At 40.5% G+C, this 24,897-nt stretch overlaps 1 protein-coding gene across 1 annotated transcript in view; it reads left to right on the top strand.

Moving 5' to 3' along the window:
* EDIL3 (EGF like and discoidin domains 3) overlaps positions 1–24,897 on the top strand; it is a 231,014-nt gene that overhangs the window by 160,604 nt on the left and 45,513 nt on the right. The window contains exons 6-9 of the mRNA XM_088054435.1: positions 524–705; positions 15,564–15,719; positions 16,812–16,956; positions 21,783–21,967. Of these exons, the coding sequence (XP_087910561.1) occupies positions 524–705; positions 15,564–15,719; positions 16,812–16,956; positions 21,783–21,967 (668 nt within the window). The remainder of the gene's footprint in view (positions 1–523; positions 706–15,563; positions 15,720–16,811; positions 16,957–21,782; positions 21,968–24,897) is intronic.

The following is a 24,897-nucleotide window of genomic DNA, read 5'->3' as shown; positions in this document are numbered from 1 at the left end:
ACATTTTTAATGTAACTGAAAGATAACTTATGTCTATTGTCACATTTCTAGAGCTAACTGCAATAACAATTTTTAGCAGATTAGTTTAATGCTGAACTTTGAGGCAAGAGCAACAATATGGAACTTTGCAGTAATTACAGAATTTTAAATTTACTCTTAACAATCATTTCAATATTTGAATCTGAGAATTTTTTCTTTCCTCGTGTCCACACAACCCAAACTCACAAATCTTCAGCTAGAACAAGCTAAAAGAAATTGAAAGTTTAATCCATTTCATTAATTTTATTATGGGAAGAATTATTTGCAAGCAAAGCTTCTGGTTTGGGGTTGTTTTTTTTTTAATTTCTACAAAAAGGTGATATAGTCAAGTACTTTAAATTTCTTCTAAGCTGCATTTGGCATGACATTTTGGATCTATTTGCATGCTATTGTAATTACGGCGACGTGGGACTCAGAACAGTTGATCGTTTCAGTTTAATCATTTTTTTATTTTTTTTTTTTTTTTTCCTGTTCCCATTTGCAGGGTGCTCTGGCCCACTAGGCATAGAAGGAGGGATTGTGTCAAACCAACAAATCACGGCTTCATCCACTCACCGAGCTCTTTTTGGACTCCAGAAGTGGTACCCATACTATGCACGGCTTAATAAGAAGGGTCTTGTGAATGCCTGGACTGCAGCAGAAAATGACAGATGGCCATGGATTCAGGTAACAGATGGAGCTGAGGAGAAAAAAAAAATATCCCTGATTCAATTGCCAGTGTCACTTAAGAAACTGATGGAGACAAGTGGTTAACGAACAGCTAGATTCTTATTCACTGTCAGAGACATGGGCGAGGCTAAAAGGGACTATTTAGTTGCAAAACAGTGGTAATCTGGACTTTACAAATGCACAGGCCATTTTTTTTTTAATCTAAAACCCATGTGCATATGTTCCATTGTGGCTCTAAACCGTGGAAGCAGATTTTCTACAGGCTCCTTTCAAAGAAACTGTTTTCCACATATGTTGCATTTGGTGTTCAGGTCCTTAGAAGCATATCACAGCATTATCTCTTGGTGGAGATATCATGACACATGCTAAAGGTGCTTGAAGTGAGGTTTTGGCAGTGCCAGAGCGTGCTGGAAGAGCTGGTCCTCTTTGCTGAGCTGCTCTGGGCACACAGGTTAAGTACTGCTGGAAGTAACATGAACTGTTTTAATGAAGGTGGAAGCAGCTATTAGTTCAGACACATCCATGGGGCTGAAAGCACACGTTTTCTCATCCCACTCGAGGATGTTATTGCTAGAGTGATTCAAACAGCAATGGCCTCACTGTGAAGTGGATTTCAAAACCCCAAAAACCAAGTTCAGCAAAAGCAGTGAGTAGGAAGTCCTGCAGCAGTGTTCTAATGAAGGTAATTACCTAGTGGTTGCTGAAGCTCCTTGCTTGGATGGTGTTTCCATGATATATGAGGTGGGCAAAGCTTTGGCACTTTTAGCTTTGGTTAATAAAGGTTAGTGAGTTAGATACATATGGGAAAACTTCCTGCACTGATCAGCAGTGTGAGGAGGATGCTTCTCTTCCAGGGAACCCACTGTAGGATTTAGTAAAACATTTTGTGTTTGGGCATTTTATTTTCCAGCACTAAGCTGAACTGTCCATAATGCCCTCAGCTATGTCAGACACACTCTGAGGCTACCTTGGTGTACATGGCATTAACATTTTCTCATAATCAATGGTTTTTCCCTGAGTACCATTTTTTATCCTTCTGAGAGGCTCCTAAATATCTGGGGGTGGGGAAGTATACAGAATTACCAGCTCATTTCTCTTGTGTGGACAGCAGACACAAAGCACAGTTTGATGAACTTTTCTGAAACTGGTGCAGTGGGAGTGCTGCATTTTGTCAGCTCTGAAAAACGAAAACTGGTGCTACTGCTTGTTATTTATTGCAGAGTGAAAACACAAAAGCCCTTCAACGTGTCGTAAGTCAGTTTTCCTCCATAAAGATCAGAGTGGTTAGGAAAGTCTGTAAAATTTATACATTGAAAAGCACTGGAAAGGATCACGCAGGGGGACCTGAGCAGAATTGCTTCCATGGGAGTAGAAAGCTAATGTAACTTTAATGGATAATGGAAATGTCAGCTTTTGGTCTGTGTTAGAGCGTGGGCTTCACTAAATGAGCTGGAGAAAGATTTCAAAATCATTTAGCACTGGCCCCCTAGACATGTCTTTCTGAGGAGGTGAACTGGATAGGGATGTCTAATGGTCTGATGATTCCACATTTGTGCTTGGCTCAGCTGCCAGGCTCCCTTGGACTTTGCTCCCTGGGAAATCTTCCCTCTGCTCTCACCTGCAAGGAACATCGGGCCAGTGGAGAAAATGTGACTAAAATCTCAGCCCATGGCATCAGGTCTGAAGAATTTATTCTTTCTTTTGGAGTTTTGGAGGTTATTCCAGTTCCTTACAGGTTGTTCTGTAATTTTGACCACCATGGGGTGTAAGGACTTTTGAGAAGCTTACATCATACAATTAATGTGTTTTAAGCATTCCCTTCTTTTCCTTCTCATTTTTCTTGAAAAATAAACTTTAATCTATCATTTTCACAAAACCTGACAAATGCTTTTTTTTAATCCTCTTTTTTTCAGTTCAGGGCAAATTTTAAAATATTCTTTGCAATTTCAGAGCAGAGGTCTTGGGAGGATTTCTTTAGAAACATCTGGAACCAGAAAAATCTGAAACTTTTTAGGGAGATGATAGTTGCAAAGAAAAAGTGCTTTTCAGAAACTCTGCAGAAACTCTTTTTAGATCTGGGAAGGTGGAAACATCCACAGACTCACACCTTATGCACAGCAGTTCTTTACATCAGAGCACTGCCTTGTCCTTCAAGCATGAAATAAGCTTTAAAAGACAAACACTGACTGACCCTCGTATGGGTGAGCAGTTTCTGATGGGAGGAGAAGCAGAAATCCCATGTCATATTTTTGCACAGCTTCTGTAATGCCCAGGGAGACGCTCCATAAATGTTTGTGGAGGGGTACAAAAAAAAAAAAAAAAACACAAAAAAAAATCCAGATTCGGGCAAAATTTCTGGCTGCCTTTGGTTTAACAGGAGAAAAGATCTCAAACCCTCTACTTGGGTTTTTACTCTGTTGTGTCACCACCTCCTTCCCAGACCCTACTGGGAGCAGCCTGCACATGGAGCCTTTTCCATGCTGTTCCGAGTGACAAAGCACCTGGTCCGCAGGAAGGCACTGGAAAAACGGCGTGAGTGTTTGGCAGAGATTAAGTGGAAAGCTACAAAGCCAGAAAATCCATTTTTAGGACATGCAAATTAACATTTAGCGCAGTGAACCTGAAGCAATCGCCCGCTCCCCTCTTGTAGCTTCTAATGCTAGATAAATTCTAAAGCAAGCCGTGTATAATAGGCAAAGTCCCTCAAAGTGTGATTATATACAGGCCTGTAGCTATTTTTACCTTGTTCCATTATTATCAATTCTCTTTGTCATTTAATTTCTTTACTTACATGCAGCCTGGCAAATAAAAGGTTTGAGTGTTCTGCTTATAACTCACTTGTAATGAGTGCAGAAGTTGTTTTTTTTTTTTATCTAATCTTTCAGGTGTCTGATACACATGAACTAATTAGTATGCAATTTCATTTTCCTGCATTCTCCCAATGATCTGAAAATTGAAATTGCCATTTTAAATTTACACCCTCAGCATGTAATTAGTAATGGCACTACAATGCTTGTAATTGGCTGGTGATTTAAAGGGTCACTGACCATGTTTTTGGAAGCAAATTAAAGCCTGAGTAAGTCATATCTGGCTTTTAAAGTTCTCCTGACCTCTGTTTCTCCTCACAGGTTGGCTGTGATAAAATAACACCTGTGTACCGTTTGCCACTTTATTGGTGATATTAACTTTTATTGTTTCCAAATACAATGGCAAAAAAAAAAATCATATACATCTATTTTTCATTAATTGGTCCTGAACTATAACCAAAATGTTCACATTGACTGTTTCAGTAATGAGTCTTCCTTGTCAACTCTTTTTTTTTTTTTTCTTTTTTTTTTAACAGCAGTTTCCCTTTTCCCTTCTGTCCTTTTGCATTTATGGTTTTAAAATACAATGGTTTGTTTTATTCTGATTTCGCTTCATCTCTGCTCATTCCTTTCATCTGTATTTTTCTATTCCTGTATTAGTTATTCTTTTCAAGGCAGTATGAATCAGAATAGATATGGCGATGGGCAGGATTATTGTTTCTGTTATCCCTCTACCCTATATGTCCAAAATCATAATGGCAGCTAATCTCCAATACAAACTGCCAGCAGGAGTTTGTGAAAGTTACTCCTCTCTAGTGAATTCTTACCTAGGAATCCATGCCTGTGCCCTTACACTTCTTCTCCTCTCCCAGTTCCATCACTCCCAGGTTGGTCTCCCAGTTTTAACCATCCTATTGCTTAATTATATTTCTATTTCTATTTCTATTTCTATTTCTATTTCTATTTCTATTTCTATTTCTATTTCTATTTCTATTTCTATTTCTTCATCCTATTAACCATCGTATTCCTTAATTAATTTTTCCCCCTATCCACAACTTTTAAGAGTTTTCTGGTCTTTTGGACACGGAAATCATTTTTACAAAGTGTTAGCCCACAACCACAGAGAGCAGATTCGAGCACAGCTTACACCTGGAGAATTTTGAGAAAATGCAGTAATTACTCAGCATCATGCCAACTGTGTGGGAGATGTGTTTGAACACCTGGCCTTTTGCTGAAGACTGTTGTGTGTAAATGTAAAATATTAAATAGAATTATAAAACCCCTATTTTGTCATCCCACACTACAATGGCATAAACTGTTTCTCTGGAGACATTGGCATGGTTAACCCTTTTTTTTAAAAAAAATAAAATAATTAAGTATTTATTTTATTATTGTGAGTAGTTGGAGGATTGAAGGATTAATCTACAAAACAGGTAGACTGTTCATTTTGGTTGCAAAATCAAAAAGTAGGAAATAAAGTTGATTCAGGCTGATTATTGGTTTTTTCCCTCCAGTTTTTATTGCTAGATGACCCCAGATATTTAATTTGGGGTTTCTTCTTCAAAGACTTCATACCTTTCCGTCTATATTTCATTTTTTAAAAAAATTTCTGGAATCAATTTTTGAATGGCAAGTCATAATTTCAAAATGGAAAAGCTACAACTTTTACTTAGAGTATATGGAAAGAGAACTATAATTCTATCATTTTTCAAATTTATTCCCCAGATGTTTTTTTCTGAAATTATGCACTCAAGTTCAAATGAAACATAATAATGAGAAATACAACAGTTTGAGGGAAAATATGCCCAACTTCTAATTGGCAATTTGAATATATTAGTACTCTAGTCCAAAGTAAAATACATTTGGTTTATTTACCATCTCAGTGTGTCTGTTGTAAATGATACTTTTTGCTTTTTTAATTTAACTTTCTTAATAACTTTGCACAGCTTTAAGAAAATTTCCTCACTCTATTTCTTGAAATGATGTGTAAACACTTTTGCTGCAGAGATTTTTAAGAAAAAATATGACCTGTGATGGAAAGGGACCTAGCCCAGCAGATTCAGGGCAAAATATTTCCCTCACTTCTGAAATCAGAATTAATTTATTTAGTCTTTTTTTTTTTTCCTTGAAAAACACAGAGAATGCTTTCTCTTTGTTAAAAAAAAAAAAAAAAAAAAAAGTCTAAATATATTTAAATATATTGCAATTGCTGTTAGGTAGAATTTATATTCTGATTGAAGATTAATTTGTTTTTTACACAAGTGTCTTCACACCAGTTTTGGTTTCAACCCCACCTCTGGTGCTCAGCTTCACCTTTTTGGGACTTTCAGTCCCATGGCATAAGTAAGTCTGTGACTACGAATCTCACAAACCTAATCATAACTACTATGACACACACAAAAACTATTTGTATAAAAGTTTCAATTCCATCATTCTTATCCCCAAGCAGAAAACCATAAAGTATTGTGTGGGGCTTTTTCCTCAAAAAAACAGGAAAAAAAAAAGGCAAAGGAAAAAAGTTAACAGCTTCCTCATCAGGAGTTTACAAAGAGCAAGTACACACCAGGTGATAGCTGTTTGCTAATGAAATGATAAAACCCAAAATACACAGAGGCCTTGCAGAACATTCACTCAAACATCTGTTGGTGAGAGCTCCAAGCAAACTGCCATCTGTGAAACCATTCATTTTGTCAAAGTTCATTTCCTCATTCATGAGCACTCGTGTACAGCTTCCAAAAATACCTGTCACTACAGCTTAAATGTTTTATATCACTTAATGTAGCTCTCATCTCAGTGTCAGGTGAACTTTATGAAGTGCAGTCTCAGAGTCATCCTGCAAGGTGATGTGCACCGCATAGGAAGATTCAACCTGCTGAGTTAAATGCTAAAAAGTTGTTCAAGTTCTGCATTTTTTTTTTATTTTTTTTTTTTTGTCAATACTTCAAAATTTGACTCAATGTCATAGAAGGATTTCCTTGGAGGAGATTGATGAGAGGCAGTAAGTACCTGAAAGCCCTTAGCTGTGGAGAACAGAAACTAATAAGGAAAGTTGAATTAAAGCAATGCCATGCAGGACATTTGATCTGCAGGAATTAGAAGAGGTTTTTTGCTAGCTAAAATCTGCCATAAATTCATTGACTTCAGTGAACTCAATACCAATGTCTGCTCCCTGCAGACCTCCCTCAGCATCTGTATATTTAGCTTACAAGCCAAAGATGTAATTTGTGTACTCAGAGCAGAAAACAAAGGGACTGGGAGCCTATTTCTTAATGTAACCATCCACAGACTCCCTGGTGCCCCACATCTTGGTATCCATTTCATATCACACCTCCTGCTTCCATCCCACGCACAAACACGTTCAAACAACTTTGGGCTGAGGTTTTGGGTGCACTAAAGCACTCAGTTCAGAGTCAGAATTCCCATGGCAACTGGAGCTTGATGCTGTTATGAACACCATCCATAACATGCTCTGTCAGCCCCCGTGCCAGCTTTCCTTAATTACTCTGCCTAATGTGGCTGAAGGACTGAAGCAACAGGACCTTTAAACACTTTATTCCCTGCATCTGCAGCACCATCCATTTCAACAAGTATTTATTTATTTTTTCCCATTTGCCACTCTGATATTAAGAGCAATCAGATCTTAGGGAGTGGTGACACCAAAAGGAACAAATGTGTGTCCACGTGGTTTCTTGCATCAGGGAAGAAGCAAGTAAAAGGTGCCCCAGCACCTCTGTGGTGGTCCATAATAGAACAATGTGAGTATCATAGTCACCTCATGGGGTGGACAGCATCCAAATCTGGGAGATGATGCCATGCTGTTGTGTGATAGTCAAATGAGTCATTTTTGCCTCCTAACCACTCGCTCAGAATCCTTACTCACAGTTACCATCCTGCTAGACTTGACTTGTACAAAAGTGTGGTTTAAAGTTGTTTCAATAAAGCTAAGGTTCAGGGAACAAAGTTCAAGAAAAAGTAAGATTACATGCCAAGATATTAAGATTTTTTTTGTGTGTGTTATGCAGGAATATATGTGTACAATCCCAGCGAGTGTCAGCTCAGAAGGGACCTGCTCCTGTCTCCCTGCTCCAGCAGGGCCATACCAGACCCCATGGGATTGTGTCCAGGTAATTCTGGAATATCCCCAGGGAGGAAACTCCACAGCCTCCCTGCTCAGGGCTGGGCACTGCCCAGGGCAGAAGTTCTGCTCCTGTGCCAGGGGAAATCCTGAGATAGTCCCATTCCTCTGGTGCCATTGCTGGGCCTGGAGCAGAGCCTGGGCCTGCTCTGCCCCTCCCTGTGCCCAGGAACACACAGGGACAGCCAGGGACAGCCAGGGACAGACAGGGACACCAAGGGACAGCCAGGGACACCCAAGGACACCCAGGGACAGCCAAGGACAGCTCCAGGCTGAGCAGCCCCAGCCCCCTCAGAATTTCTGGTCATGGAGATGCTCCAGGCCCTGAATCACCTTTGTCCCCCTCCACTGGACCTGCCCCAGGAGCTCCATGTCCCTCCTGTCCTGAGGAGCTCTGCACTGCAGATGTGTCCTCATGAGGCTGGGCAGAGGGGCAGGATCCCTTCCCTGACTTGCTGGGAGTGCTCTTCCCAATGTCCCCTCAAATCCCATTGACCTTCCTCGCCCCCAGGACACTCATTGCCCAGCAGAACCCCCAGGTCCTTCCTCACAAGAAGGTTTTCAAACCTGAAGATTCTATAATTCCATGACTTCTTGGTCTGGGAACATATGTAGAACCTAGACAAAGCCCACTGAAGCCAGAATGGGAATTTTTCCCAGTTGTCCTTTTGGGGCTTGAGAGGAGATTATAATTTTTTTGGCATTTTTACCAGAGTACATCTGCCAAAGTGCCATAAAAACAGATGGAAAGCACGTGAAAGAAAGTACCTCTCAATATCTGAAATTATTTCACAACCAGAAATCTCCCTGAGTGTATTTTCATGCTGATTTTAATATTGCACATTTTTGAATTCCCTTCTTTTCCCCAAGGAACACGGTTTTCATGTAGGATAAAAAGAAAAGTATGTGGTTTTGACCTGAGTCTGACATCACATCTTCTAGATCTACAAGCTGTTGATCAAAGCTGTTTTACAAGGGGAAATACATGCAGATATTTCCACTGGCATTTTTATTTACCTATTCTTAGGATGATTTGTCAGGATGTCTTCTAGACATCATGGGGAAGTTCGTCCTGAGACCCATTAACATTCCAAAGGCAGGAAGAATTTTCACAAGTTCAAAGCATATGAAGAAATTAATAATAGCAATAAATGACCTTGGTGTTTCTTAGGTAACATTCAGTTTCAGATAGTTAATACTCATTTGATCAATACTTTGAAAATAAGATGATATTTTGCAGGGCTACGAACCTCTGAACAATGTGAGATTGATTATGGGCCCTTTCTTAAGATGACAGTCTAAACATGCCAGTGTTTGAATAATTCATATAATCCCGTTAATGGCATTCATAACAACTACCTTTGGGACTAAAATAATGACTTAATAACAAGAAGGAACAGACTAAGCAAGTTTTTAGTCTGTCTAATTATGTAAACTCTCTGAGGCATAAATTGAAAGTTCTCAACAAAAGCCAAATGAAGTAGGTGCTTTTTGATAATTCTCATAACATATGTTCCTCCACATTAGCATTTCATGGGCCGAACAATCCTTGTATTTATGTTTTCCATACAAGTGGGGTCTAACCCATATTCTGATCTCTTCACAGAGAGGCAAATTAAATTAGTGGTCCAATTTGCATCTCTGATTCTGCATGACTAATTTAAAGAAGGTACATGAATAAGTCTCACTGAGGATGACAAGGGTGATGAGTTGTTTTTAGAGGGCTGTCTGAGGCTGAGTTGCAGTTGAGTGCAGGGAAGTCCTGAGAGGTGTTTTGTTCTTACCCTGAGGTGTGATAGACTGGAAACAGCAGGAGGGTGAGTTTGCAGAGGATTTAACAGCAAAGTTATGAGGATATTTTGCTGGATGGACCTGCATCCACGTAAGTGAAACAAAATGGGCTGGGATCAGAAACAAACCTGAGTGTTTAATTGGTCTGTCCTCAAGGCGCAATCCCACAGTCACGCTGGGAATCATTATTTTCAGAGAAGCCTGTAACAAACATTTGTTCTCCTAGCCTATTACAAGACAAAAATTCACACTATCATGTGAATATTTTACAACAAAACCTGTTTTTATTTTCTCCACGGGGCAGACCCCCTTCCAGCGAGTCAGCAACAGCTGCGGTGCTGCTGTGGATAAATCACTGCATTTCCTTCCTGTGTGCTGCTTAAAACACACATCACTGCCACTGTGCTGACTGCATTAATGCCCTGAACTAAATCTGGGGGAGCTCTGCTGACAGTGCTGATTAGGAGAGTATCAAAAAGCCACAGACAGGCAAGACAGATGAGCACCTCGTGTGCAGGTGCCAGTGAAGCTTTGCAGCGGGGAAGTTAATAGTGACTGACCTGCTGTGCCCTTCCTCATCACCTGCCCAGCTCTGCAGCTGCTGTGGCACCAGGGTGAAACAGCGGCTTGTCCTGCTCAGGTTGGAGGAAACAATCCTGGAGACTGAACAGGAAGCACAGGAGGGAGCTTTCAGAGTCACTGACTTTGCCAGTATTGAGGGAATTGTGTCAGGTTGTTCATTTCCCAGGTTTATTAAAAAACATTTCCATTGGCAAATGTCCCTATTTTTCATCAGAAAATGTTTCTCTCGGTGCTTTCTATCTAGCTTTGTCAGAATTATGGCTTTAAAAAAAAAAAAAAAAAAAAGAGACAAAAAAAATTAAATTTCAATCCTTCAAAACCTGATGAGATCAGCAGGGAAGGGTTGCTGTAATAAATCTTTTAATACCAGTATAACCTTGATCTCTTATTCAACCCCATTTTTATATGAGTAATGGTGAGTAGCAGTAAAGATATATTTACTTTGTGCTAGAAAAGATGAAGAATTATTTATGACAACGCTATTCCATCTCATAACTGAAACAGGTAAACACCTTTGTTCTCCATAAAATGCGTTTCTGTTTATGAACCTAAAACTACATTTAAGGTCTCAAAGATCCAAGATTTCATGTAGGCTTTAATTTGAGCATTTCTGGAAAGCTTGCTCTGGAGGAACACTTCAGACAAGGCTGTTCTGCAGGAAATGTTAGTGCAGTTATTGCTAGCAGTGAGATAACAAATGAGGGGAATATGGTTATGGATTCTGTCCAGGAGCATCATGTAGGGGCCTTCCTAAAGTCACTCTGTCTTCCCATCCCTCTTCTCCTCTCCTGCCTGGAATAATGTAGATAAGACAGATGCAGATGGGTGGTTTTTTTATCTTTTTTTTCCCAGTTTATAGCTTCTGCAAACTGAATATGCTAACATTTGATCATAAATTGTGAGAGGAAGATGAACACCTTCCACTGGAGCTGTCCCAGTCCCTGCTGTTCCATTACACTCACACATTACGATTCTGAATTTAATCTTCCTTTTTCCTATGGTTCTAAGGTTTGTAAACCATGCTGGGAAGTTACCAATGGCCTTTTCTTTGTGGAGCCCTTTGGACTTGTTCACGAAAAACAAGCTCCTACATTAACTCACGGCTACAGTGGAGCTGCACACACACCATTCAGATTTGCAGGACTGTTTCTGAGTCACCTCTGAAAATGGTGCACTGTACAATCAACAGGAACTCATAAAATTGCCTTGTTCATATTACCACTTTCTCCTAGAGAAAAAGTCTTCCTTGTTTATTTCCTTTCCAATATGGATTTTTTTTTTTCAGGTTACGTAGATTGTGTTTGTCTTCATCAGCGTAGACAACAATTTAGCATCCCCAAACAGATCTGTGTGAGTCGCTGGAGCCAAAAGCATTAGTGAAAATTGTTTAATAGATAATCACTCCTACAGGATCAGTGCTGAGAGCAGTGAACACAGCACCCTGTGTTTTTCCCCTCCTGTGGAGAAAGGCCACGGCTCTGTAACCTGCTGTGATCATCAGAGTGCTCTGTGTAATCATGGAGTTGGGAGGACTTTGGTGGTAGAAACAAATAAGATTAGAAGGAATCTCAGGGACTTCTTAAACTAAAAGAGTTAGTTTTTTCCCCCAGCTCTCGGGATGGGGAGATACCTGCCTCAAATGATTTTATTTGATTTGTTTTGGCTACATGGATGAATTCAACTGTGTACCCAACAGAGGACTTGAGGTGGTGCTTCTTGTCACAGTCCCTGAACTCACATAAACTGAGCTGACTCCGTGCCTGTGCCCTCCCTGTGCTTTCCTCAGCACCAGCACAGTGACTTTGCACCATCCACCCTGTGTGTTCTTGTTCTAACCCAGTTCTTGTAGAGTCAGATTTAAATGCATTGGTATCCGACTGCTGGCTTCATTGCACACACAGTTTTACCTGAGCAACTCAGTGTTCACCACTCACTCCAGACCCAGAAATCCTCCTTATTGACATGCAAAGGCCATCAGAGCAGATTCCACAGCCTGCAGGTGTCAAACAGAACCTTATCCAAGTTTCAGAAAGTTCTTTGTGCCATAAGGTTTTAGGGCACTGGGTGTTCTCGGATTGCAGCCAAATCCCTGGCATATCCTGGGTGAGTCAAGTCCCATGGAAATCACTGGATAGAGGAGATCCCTCTGAGCTGGTGCTGAGCACAGGCCCATGAGCAGAGGTTGAGTGTCAAATCTGAATCCATTTGTCTTAAAATAAATTTAAATGGTAAATGTTAAAATAGTAAAACTGATCAGCTTCCTCTTTCTTTCTTTCTTTCTTTCTTTCTTTCTTTCTTTCTTTCTTTCTTTCTTTCTTTCTTTCTTTCTTTCTTTCTTTCTTTTTTTCTTTCTTTCTTTCTTTCTTTCTTTCTTTCTTTCTTTCTTTCTTTCCTCTCTTTCTTTCTTTCTTTCTTTCTTTCTTTCTTCCTTTCTTTCTTTCTTTCTTCCTTTCTTTCTTTCTTTCTTTCTTTTCTCTCTCTCTCTCTCTCTCTCCCTTTCTCTCTTTCTCATCTCTCTCTATCTCTCTGTAAGTCGATTCCTTAAATGTCTATGCCCACATCTTCTTCTTACAAGGCCTTTACCATGCCTTCTTACTTAAATTACTGAGGTAAATCACTCAAAACACTATTGATCTTCTTTCATCCTTGATTTCTTTCCAGTTCATCTAGGTAATGATAAGGGATCCTTAATAGGTGTATCCATTAGCTTTCCTAAAATGATATGTTATTCTTTTCTCCCTGTCCTGGTGACTTCCACCTCTTTGCTTTAAAACATCATCACCTATGTAATTAAAATATATAAGTTTCTGTCCTGGATCTGAAGCAGAGCTTCCTGAGCTGTTTTCCCCTCACAACTGCCACAGAACAACACATTTGAAAAAGCTTTTAGCACTAAAGGATGTAGTAGACATTTCTTCACAGCTTCCTACTGATGTATATTAAATAAGAAAGATTTTGGCACCTGCTTTGTTGCAGCCATTGCTAAAGTTGTAGCATTTTCCACATTTTTGTAATTTTTGCTGAGGTCAAACTTGAAAAATTTAAAGCACATACAAAGATACAAAGGGAAAATTAATTCCTGGTGTATCCATATTCACTGAAAAGCATTATTTTAACCCAGAGGGGATTTCTATATAAGCAGGCCATGGGAATTTGAAAGCTTTTTTTTTTTTTTTTTCCCCCTTTTCATTGGGATTTTTCTGCTAACCTTGACAGGATATGTAGATCTTGGAAAACAAGGCAGCCTGGTTTCATTTCTTGTGTTGTATCAAGTTCAAAACTAATTAAAAATAAAGCTCAGTTTGTCACTCAAAGGATGGATAACAATCAAGAAATTGGCTAAATGGAAGATTCCACAAATGGGAACAGGACATCAAGTAGTTAAAGCCATGGTTTCAATAGAAATTATTTGAGAGCAAACAGGGAAGTAAAACCCCCACAAATTCTCATCCAAAAAAGCCCTCCCAAAGATAATAACCTGGAAAAAGAAAAATTGATAATTAAACTGAAAAAAATAGTAGTTATCTGCATCACTGGCTCAAACAAAGTTCGTTTGGTGTTGTGTTATACATTCCTTTCCCCATGTAGTGAAATGTGAAGATTCTACCAGTCAGCAAATAATCATTGTCTAGTTTCTGTTTCACTGTGCTTTCTAATTTGGTTTTGCAGATGGTATTCACTTCATTATTAGCAATTTTGTAAATACATGGAAAATTGGCTTACTTGACTGTTAATTAATATTCTGAAATTCCACATAGAGAATGAACTACTCATAAGAGACTTTCATAAATCTTTAACTGGATACCATTCCATGTTAGCTACATTTTTAATAAGGGACTAATCGTAGTCTCTGGAGCTGTCCTTCTACAAATATAATGTATTTATTTTATTTTGTTTTCCCCTCTGGGGAATCAAGAATTTGGGAAAATAAGTTTTCCAAGGCTGAAAAAATTCATGAATCTCTTCTAATTTATACCTGTCTTAATTCCTCTTGTGAGTCCATTCTCCCCAGTGGAATTCCACATATTCCTGAGCTTTCCTGCTATATGTGGAAAAGATCCTGTAAAAAAATCTGATGTTTTTTATAGGAGGCTCTTCCCCTCTCAATGGGTCTAAACCTTGAAAATGCACATTGTTAATCCGAAAGTGTGTGAGTGTTCAATAATTTCTTATAAGGAGAACTATGGTGAAACTACACCAAAAGACAACTATTCCAGAAAAGTAGCAGAGAAATAGCTAGACTTATTAAAAAAAAATAAATAAATCCCAGAAGAAACCACAAAATTCTATAGTTTGGACAAAGAAACCAGAGGTTTCCTATTGTGCAGAAAGAGAGATTTTGAAACACCAAAGTCTGATCACCTTGCATCCTTCACAGAGGTTAGATTTTATTACCAAGGGGGAGAAAGTCTTCAGGCTTCACAGTGTAAAGAATAAAGCAATTAAAGTATTTGGACAGCAGATCTGCCTCCCATACCCCTGCTCCAAACAGTGGGGACTGCACTGGGTCAGCTCCAGCGGCTGGGGAGCAAAGATAAAACTAATTTTGAAGAGACAAGGGCTAATGTAGTGTAATGTGTTGTTTGCCCTGTCCCAGTTGTTTGCTCTCTAGTACTCCCACTCATCTCCTTGCACTGCACGTCTGCCTGCACCTTCACACAGCTCTCACGGTGTGACAGCTCTTGGCTGAGCTTCATTTGGTGCAAAAGCCACAGATTTCAGCTCTCAGCTGCCACAGACTCAAGTCGTGGTTGACTTCATCCCAGGGACGAGTCTGACACCGTTGGGCTTGAATATCACACTCTGGGTTGTCAGAGTCCCCATGCCACAGGTGGGTAAAGCAGGCAGAATTAAAGCTGCTGGAGTCATGTTGAATCTCCTCACTCTGAACAAATCTTCATTTTGTACTTTAAGGTGTTGCGTTCAGCTCAGACAAGCACACGAGGAATGTTCATATCCGCTGATTGATATTTTGCTATTGACTGCTTTAGCATTAGCATTTCAGCCTTGATCTCTAGGTATATGAATTTTCAGTCAAGAGAGTCAAGGGAAAGTCTAATTTCTTTGCTGTCAGGACTTCCGTGTAGTTTTAGTTTCACATAGAAGTTTTACTTGATGCTAACTTCAGACCTTTTGCTATTGTAAATTAGGTTCTAACAGAACAGACGGTACAGCTTTTGGTAAATTATCACCCTGTTTCATTTCCCTTTCAGGCAGGAAATGTGTAGGAGTAACCCTACATGCCAAAATTAAGCAGTATCCCAGTAATATTCTGTATATCCATTAAATATATATATATATGTCTGCACACATACAGGAAATAAGCATAGTCCAAGCTTTTGGTTCAATTTTTTCATTCATTTGCTTTACACACTTGCACATGAAATTCATGAAAGATCAAAAGAATTAATGCAAGTGTAAAAGCAGCCATTTAAATGTAACTGCTACGTTTTTTCCTCATTTAAGAAAAAAATAAGTAAAAGAGAATTAAAGGAATCAAGGATTGTGTCCCTCAGATTAACAGTGTGCTGTTATTTCAGATAAACCTGCAGAAGAAGATGAGAGTCACTGGAGTTATAACCCAAGGTGCCAAGAGGATTGGAAGCCCAGAATATGTAAAATCTTATAAAATTGCCTACAGTAATGATGGGAAGTCATGGACAATGTACAAAGTAAAAGGCACAAAGGAAGACATGGTAAGTTTAAGTCATCTGTATCTGAATGCATCCCATGGTTTATCTGCCTTCAGAAGTATGAGATGTGTCTGGTATTTAAGCCTAATTGCATTGCAGTATGATATAGGTTTCAATGTTATTATTTTTCTCTGGAAAATAAAAAAAAAAAAAACCAACAAATTTGCATTTTCTCTCTGCTAAGAATTTCTTATACTCTAACTGATGGTTGCATAAACACTACTTCCCCAAGCTAGAATAATCCTGTTTATTACACTTAACTGATTTTCATATTAATTAGTTTACCAGTAATTACTCATCGCTCTGTTTTCAATTTAGTTTTATTGCATTGGCAGATTAGCGTTAACCCTTGGAAGCACAGAGCCCATTCATCAATGCTAATCTCTGTGCTGCACAAACACTGTCATCCAGAGGGGTGTGTGTGTGTGTGTTTACAGTTTATAGTTACCACTTATATTTTGATGGAGCTGTGCACGTGGAGCAGGAAAAAAAACTCCTTTACTCTGTAAATTCGCATAGAACTCAGGCACGGCGCAGCTTTAGATGTAGCTTCTCTACTAGGAAATTGAAATGCTGCGTGAAGAGGTGCATAATGAGGTGGGGAAACGCAGCACAGGGATGTCTGGTTAGAGTGAGGGGTGAATAGGAAAATGCTGATGGGTTTAATTCATCCCCCCTGTGATCGATGGGAGGGTTGCAGTGCACTTCAGTGGGAGCTGGAGCAGGTTCTTCAACCAGAGGGGGAAAAAAACAAACGTCAATCAGCGCAAATAATTGCAGGCTAAATTGAACTGGGACTATTTTATACATTAATCAAGAAAAGAAGGCATAATTTAGTTGCACTAGGAGCTTCAGTTTCGAAGAGTGACAAGACAGAGGCCTTGGTTCGGCACAGGTGGCAAACCCATCACGATGCGGCACCAAGGCGGGACTGAGAAAACTTCTCTGGGGCACTGGAATCTCTCAAACCTCAGCAATCTGGGGGAAAACCTCACAGAGACAGAACAACACAGGTGCTTTCGAGATGCAGGGCTCCAGGGATCCTCCTGACACCCTTTTGTTTGTTTGTCTTGTTTTTATTTTGTGCGGGCGCAGGTGTTCCGCGGGAACGTGGACAACAACACCCCGTACGCCAACTCCTTCACGCCGCCCATCAAGGCCCAGTACGTCCGGCTGTACCCCCAGGTGTGCAGGAGGCACTGCACCCTCAGGATGGAGCTGCTTGGCTGCGAGCTCACAGGTGGGATGCCCACAGCCCCCAGCCCTCCTCCCCGGACCACACCATTTCCACCCCGCCGCGCGGTGCACCTGGCCAGCCTGAGCTCATCCGGCGGGACAGACTCTTTTGAATTAAATTTAAGTGAAATCTAAGGTCTGTGGGATGGAAATAGTAGTGAGGCTGTGTGGTATTAGCACAGTGACACTTCAAAATTTTCTTCTCTGTGTGTGAATCTCCAGTTGGTCAGCCTAGGAAAGGTCATTTAGCAGTTTTAAAGTGTATGGATGGCTATGGGGACTTGTAATGTACCACCCTGAGCAGACCACAAGGCAGGGAGCCTAACTCTGGTCTACAAATGTTTCCTGAGCCCCAGAGCTGGCTGTGCACTGCTGTGGACCCATGGCAGCAGCACCTGTCACACCTGATTTGGGTAATTCCTCCTGGCTGCAGGGTCACACCACCTCTGTGCTATGTGACAACCTTGGAGGGACGAGCCTGCTTCCCCTGCTGTCGAGGACCAGCCCAATAAAATACAATTTGGTTGGGCTGCTTTAATCAAGATTTCAGTTTGGATTTGTTTTCTGGGTTTAGCACAAGCAGGGAGAGCATCTTGTAGCAAAAAGTAAATGAGTAAGTGGACCCAGTATAAACTTTCCTGAGATTTGTGTTAAAGCTCTGAAATGTAAAGCCTGACCTCTAGCCACCTTCTGCAAGAACTGTGTTCCCTTGCAAATACAGAAAAGCATGTAAATTTCTTATACTTTTACAAGAGATAAACCTTTTACTGGTGGGAGCACTCCACTGATTCATTTAGGAGTGATTTTTATGTCGCTGCCTGTTTACTCTACTAACAATAGTCATCCAGTTCAGGAGTGATGCATCAAAGCAGCTGGAGTTAAACAATTCTCAGTCAAAACCAGATTCAGAAATGAAAAGTTAATGCATTAATCTTGGTGTAGCCCTTTTCCAATACAGATAGGTTTAAGAGTAAATAGAAAATCCTGTCTAGCTGCTTTGTTCTATTAGGTTTGCTTTTTTTTTTTTATGTCTTCCAGTTCTGGAACCACAATTTAGAGTAAGTCCTTGCCAGAATGACTAGGAATTGTTTTGCTCAAAGAACTGTGAAAGCTAGTGAAGTGAATTAATTTCAGTGGTATCCTAGCAGTGTCAAGGTCATCATTTCTTAAAACTGTGGACAGCCAAGGCTCAGCAGAACAATTTCAGCCTTACTGAAAGAAAGGTGTAATTACACAGACTAATTCACTCTTAATTCCAGGTGGTTTGCCTTGGGTGGAAAAGCACTTTGAGAGGTCTGCCTTCTCTAACATGCCTGGTGAGAGAGAAGAGAGTGATAAATTCAGAGAGGCTTGCTGCATTGGATCATCAGAAAAGCTAACTCCTCCTTAGGACAAACTTCAGCAAAATGTTCAGTGCAATCTGCTTTAGTCTCATAAAGCGCTTTACTCTCCAGGACCCACAGTCAGATCTTTCTGAAAACCAGGATCAATGCTAGTGGACCAAGCCATCAATAAATTAGGCATTAATTTTCATGGCCGTGTGTTCCTGCCTTACTTGTGTTCTGCACATCTCTGTGTCCTGCCCTCCCTCCCCTTCACAGAGTATTGATGTGAGGGGAGAGGCAGATCACAGCTACTGCTTATTAGAATGCCTTTATTCATTGAGCTGTTATTAATAGCAGCATCAAGCTGTTGTTTTTAACAGCAGATCAGTGATCACATAACAGTGTCACTCACTCTTGCACTCAAGCATCTGCCTTCCTGCAGGCAGCCCCTAAAATGTGCTGCTCAGTCGTGTTGGCTGGTTCCTGTGCACCAATTCAGACAGCTCCTGGTGCTGGGGGTTTCTCAGTTCCTGCAGAGGGATGTTGGCCCCCAGAACCTGAACATCCCTGTGAGACTCACTCAGAGAAAGCCCCTGAGTGTGTAATTTTCATCTCCTTTGGGCATGTTGTTCCCTGGCAACTATTTATTTATCTTAACAGTCCCTCTAGGCACCATTAACACAGAACTGACACACAGGGGGACTTTACCACGCCTGCAGTTAAAGACAGGTTCCCCTTTCCTCATTTGTCCTCAGAAATGTGCAGTCTGGAAAGGAATCCTGTATTTGGTATTTATAGCCCAGGTTGGACGGGGCTTTAAAGCATCAAGGTTTTAATTAAAAGTGTCCCTGCCCATGGCAAAGGGGTTGGAATTAGATTTGCAACTAGATGATGTTTAAGGTCCCTCTCAACCTGAACCCTCCTATGATTCAAAAATATGAAAAAAAATTTTTAAATCTCTCAATTTTTAGAAACAAAAGATATGACAGTATGAACCAAAGCTAAATCACCTTTGCCCTCAAATAATTGACATCTGTTGCTTTTGCCAACACTGCACAAATCTTTATTGAGGACAAGATTCACGCACACTGTTGCATGCAGATCCATTTGTGGGTTTGCCTTTGCTACATTGGATGTTGAATATTTCCTTTGAGGGTCTGAGCATTCTCGAAAGAAGAGACAGATGAGGGGCACAGTATAGGATGCAGACTGAAAACTAAAAGATTCTGCCCTCTGAAGAGACAACAGAGAGGAACCTTTGTGCTGATCCTTCTCATTTTCAGGTGCTAATCCCCACTTTTTCTCGTTATTTCCCTACTCCTGTTTCATCAAGCTAGACCAAATGAGACCTGCAAACTCATACCTAGTTAGATTTAAACATACAGAGGTGTGGGGTGTAATTTATGACAGATGGAGGTACTCGAAGTGCCTCAAACATTCTAGCTGAAGATGCTCCAGTGGGTGCAGCTGTGAGTCTGCATCAGCTATCTCTGACTTTAACAGATTTTAAAAAAGACAATGGAAATTGAATCCTTTTAAAAGCAAATTTAAAGGTGCCATGCAGTGGGGAGGAGATGTTTCTGGCAGACATAAGCATCACTTCTGAGGGATGACACAAAGTCCTGGTTTGATGGTCCTGTCCTTTGTGCTGCAGGTTAGGGCTCAGTCATCCGAACAGCCACGATCTCCTGTGGCAGGGGCTGGGAAGCTTCTGCTCTCTGTGACACAGCACCAGGACATGCTGACACCTGTGTGCATCACATTTGCCTCCTCAGATTCTCCTTGTTCTTCTCACTTTCTCCCGTTACCTTTAACAACTGCCTTCCCACCTCCTTTGGGGCCACGGAGAAGGCAGGCGAGTGTAAAATCCCATTAATTCATGCACGCACGCACAGGCACACAGGCAGGCACAGCTGTTGTTTCATAAATCAATAATAATACTCAGAAAAGATAGAAGTGGTTTTGATGGATTGGGCCAGCACTGAATCACAGCTTTGACAACCCATGGTTTTGTGTCAGGAGCCTCCTTCGGCTCCCTCGGATGAAACGCTCTTGCTGACAGTCCTTGTGATTCTGGAGTGATACTTCAGAATTTAATAATAAGAGAAGTCCTTCTCCAAAGCAGCAGATTAGTCTCTCTTATTTATACTATCAATTGCTCCCTCCCACTCCCAGGAAAATTGTTTTGTTGTGTTTTCAAATGAGTCCTCTCTGCAGACAAGGCTGTGCCATTTCCATTTGTGTGCTGAGAATCAGTTATGAAAGGCTGGGTTTTTTTTTTCAAAAGTTAACAGTTTTCTCTTGGTTTCTCATTTGTTCGTTTGTGGTTTTTTTTTTTTTTTTAAATTAAACATGAAGCGTGTTCAAACTTTCAAATTTTATCTAGAGGAGATACTGCATTAAAGATCATGTTGTTAGTATTATAACTGCACATATGCAGGTTTTTGACACTGGGACAGGAAGGAAATGAGAAAACAGCTTGTTTTTCATGTTCCCATCTCCATCTTTTCCATCCTTCACTTTACCTCAACTGTCAAGCATCACTCCACCCCCTTATAGCCATATATCCACCTTTCCTGTCCTCTTAGAAGTCTCCTCTCTCTCTCAGCCATTTGACTTTATTTTTCTGTTTTGGTGGGGTTTTTTTTTTTTAAATCTTAAAACCATGCTGCTCATCTGCCTTCTTTGGTTTCCAGTCCTGTAGTTTCAGTGGTGTCTCAGCTTGTTTCTTCCCTCTTCTGCATCCAAATGTACCTTCCACATTCCCAGCACACAACAGCAAGGCAGAGGAACACAGAGCCACTTACCAGTTTTTATTTTTATCTTTTTTCATGCAGAACAGAGAAGGGAGAAGCCCAAGATCTATCTTTTCTACAGTCAAAATAACTCAATGGTGTGGGATGTCCACAAACAAATAAGCCATTAGCTATCGATTTCTCCTAAGTGATATCCTCCTACTATTCTCCCTCCTTCACAATTGTTTTTCTGTGGTCTCCCCCTCTTTCAGTGGGATTTTGGGCTTTCTGGATTATTACCTAGATGTCAAGTAATTTGAAAGTGTAAAAGAGCTGAGTGCTTTTTAACGTTTTACTTCAGCAGAGGTTTTAAGAAAAAATAATGTTTCTTCAGTAAGCAAACACATGGTTGATGTGAGGTGGCATAAAAGCATGAGGAAAATCAAACTGAACAGGGGAAACAATATTTTCCTGCAGGACAGGAAAATAAAAATAAGATAAGCACAGACAAAAGCCATCTTTTCATTTTGTTTCACTTCATAAATTTATGCCAGGATAAAATATGTTGAATTCTCTATCTTGATTTTGACTCACCCAATTGTTGAAACAAAGTGCCTTGAATTGACTATTTTTCATTTATTTGTTTTCGAGCTCCTTCGACAATAGTCCTGATTACATCTTTTTCTTCAAGTGCTGCAGGTTTTCTCCTAAACCTAAACCCCTGACAGAGATAAGCAGGTACTGCCACTGATCTTGCCCTGCTGTTCCAGGTTGCTCTGAGCCCCTGGGGATGAAATCAGGACACATCCAGGACTTCCAGATCACTGCCTCCAGTGTTTTCCGTACCCTCAACATGGACATGTTCGCCTGGGAGCCCAGGAAAGCCCGGCTGGACAAGCAAGGCAAAGTTAATGCCTGGACCTCAGGCCACAATGACCAGTCACAGTGGCTGCAGGTAAATTTTCACCTGGATTTTCCCAGGTGTTTGTCTCCTTTGTGTTTCAGGCATGGGGGACGGTTCTCTGGTTCAGTTTTATATTCAAATTCTTCTGTTTCTGAGTGTAACCATCCCAACCCTGCCACAAGCTCTGAAAGCCCAACACATCTTCATGTTTTTTGTTATCACAGCTGCAGAAAAATCTACCTGGGGATGCCTCCACTAGCCCGGGTTTTCCTTTGCTAATGAGCAAAAATGGTAGTTGCATATCTGTTTCACTGAACTTCTGTCATTTGTTGAGAGAGATGAGTTTATTTTCCCCCCTTCTGCCCTTCCAAGGCTCCCTGGAAAAGCATATTTGCTTTCAGCTCTGTGCACCTCAGAGGATCCCACACGTAGAAATTGTCTTTGTCTAATTGAGGCTGCCCAAAATTACCTTCCGACAGGACTCTGGAGCCAGCAAGACTGATTCAGCTCCTGAATTCATTATAAACCTGTGCACAGGGGTTGTTTTCTGCCCAGGAGTGATTTATACAATTCACTAATGTGAGGCATTTCAATAAATCACTGGTGTGGAAGCTTGTTTGACCAGCCACTGACACATTTACATTTTTTGAACTGTTGAAAATAGCAGTGTTTTCAGTCAGCTGCCACTTTGCAGTGCAGCTCTCAGTGGGAAGCCTCAATAGCACCAGACGTGGCTACTAACCCCCTGCAATCTCTTCACATATAAATTATGACATATTAGCCTTTTTGCCTACAGTTGCTAAGCAAGTTAGGAATAGGATTACTGCTGGTTTGGGGTTATTTCCCCCCCCCAAGTTTACATGCTTTCTGTAAAAGGAAGGAGAAATTGCCCTACCTATTTAACTTTGGAATGGCTGGAGATCCTGGAGTCTGCTGAAATAGTTTCTGAGCAGCATGTTGGAAGAGCAGTTAGTAACTTCTGGAGAGGATGAACATTTCATTGCTGTGTTTTATGGTGGAGAAGCAGATGAAAATGTTTCTCCACAGGAAAGAGAGGTGGTTGCATAATATTTCAGCCCCATCAGTCAAAACAAGGGTGTGCAAAGGCTCCACAGAAATTTCCTGTTGTGTGTTCCTGCTCCTGTGGATGACAGTGTGTTTTTAATTAGCTGCAAATGGCAAGGGGCTGCATAGTTAATCCTCACATTTTCAAATTTTTCATGCTGTTGTAAGTCTTTCTATATTTGAATTTACCTGAACCTGCAAATTTTGTCTGACCAATTGCACTGTCTCTGCAAGTCCTTGAACTATAAAGAATAATCTTTTATTGTCTGGTCAAAAAGGAAGTTATGAAGAAATGCTCATCTTTTGGTAAGTTTGCCATATGGCTTTGCATTGAGTTCAACAATTTCACTGGAATATGAACAATATGAACAAATTATTTTCCTGAAAATCATTATACATGAATGATATGTCCTCAAAAAAGGATCCTAAGGTTTCATTTTTGGGAAAAAGGAAAAAGAACCCACTAAAACCCAAAAGGCATTAAATCCACTTGTTTTTTCAGTGCTTAAGGTGGTCCCTAGCTTCTGCCATAGGCTGGTTATTCTGAATTCAGGCCATGAGTTGAGACAGTCTCATATGCTTCAAGTGTAGGTAATGATTCCGTAACAGAGACATGTCTATCATTTGAATTCATCTGCTCATTTTTGTTCTCCCTGCTGGTAGCTCTCTGGTAGCTGGTAGCTGGTAGTGGGTTTTTTGTGGCTTTTCTTTTCCTTAAAACTCAGGGTATTTTATTGAAGCCTTACAAGACACTGACTGAAATCAGCTTTATCATCAACATGTGGAAGCTGCTGCTTCCACAGAGTTTAGTCAAAACACATTTGTAAGGAAAAGCATGTGACAGCAAATGTGTCTGTATGCCCTGCTCCCTCTGACATTCCACAGAGAATTAGGCCCAGAGTGATTCCACAGAACCCTGAAATGAGCTTAAAGCCAGACATTTAGTCCTGATTCCTGGATTTTGCTGAAGTAGCTGGCTTACCAATTTCACATTTACCATGTCAGCTTTCCATGCCTTCTGAATGCTCCCCACATGCCTTTCCTGCTTTATGTTCTCTAATTTTCATGAGAAAGGCTGAAAAACTGGGGGGAAATCCTGCTGTTTGCCTTTTGGGATTATTGTTGGGGTATGTGGATGACTTGGACAGATCTGTTCTGACTAAAAAGTTGCTGTTGGGGTATCCTTGCCTTAACACTGTTGCTATCAACAGTTTAAAAGCTGGTGTGCTGACATCCATCTCAGAGCACCTGCTGTGATAATGTTTGCTGAGAGGTGATTGAATCATGCATCAAATGCTACTTGCACTTTTGGATGAACTCTAGAGATAAATTCTCCTCTGTCAGGAGCTGGGACTGTTTTACTTAGTTTTCTCTCAGAAAGGATAACTCTGAATCTCCTATGTATTCTAAAATGCAGCTATTAACAATTAATCTCCTTGTTTTAAAGTGTTTTGGATTGCTGCATCCATAATTTAGGAATATAAAGTATTTCGTGTCTCCAGGCACAGAATGTGCATTTCTGGGGACAAAATACTCACCTCAGTCATGCTGCAGTTGTTGAAAATTTGCTGTGACTTAGACTCTGCAAGCACCAGGTTCCACAAATAACACTTATTTTCACCAAACACCACGATTAGCAATGAAAAAATGTATTTTCTTGACATGGAGGGAAAGTTAAATAGATGCGATGGCTAAAATTGTATTCTTCTAGCTCTGTCACAGACCTGGGGCTGAATTCCCCACATGCTTCCTCAAATATACCCTTGCCATTCCCTTGAGGAGGATGCTGCAAGTTTTTGGAGTGCTCAGGCTCCTTCTGGACCCAATCAAGGATTGCTCTTCCATTTGGTCACCCCAATTCCCATTTCTCCAGTTATCTGGCATTAAAGGAAGTGATGGACAGCTCCCTGCCTTAT

This window comes from Pseudopodoces humilis, chromosome 4, assembly GCF_049639895.1.
Source record: "Pseudopodoces humilis isolate 2021_Gansu_Grassland_sample_001 chromosome 4, ASM4963989v1, whole genome shotgun sequence".
Taxonomy (NCBI): Eukaryota; Metazoa; Chordata; class Aves; order Passeriformes; family Paridae; genus Pseudopodoces; species Pseudopodoces humilis.
Note: the sequence above shows the minus strand (reverse complement) of the source record. Positions and strands in the feature narration are given on the sequence as shown.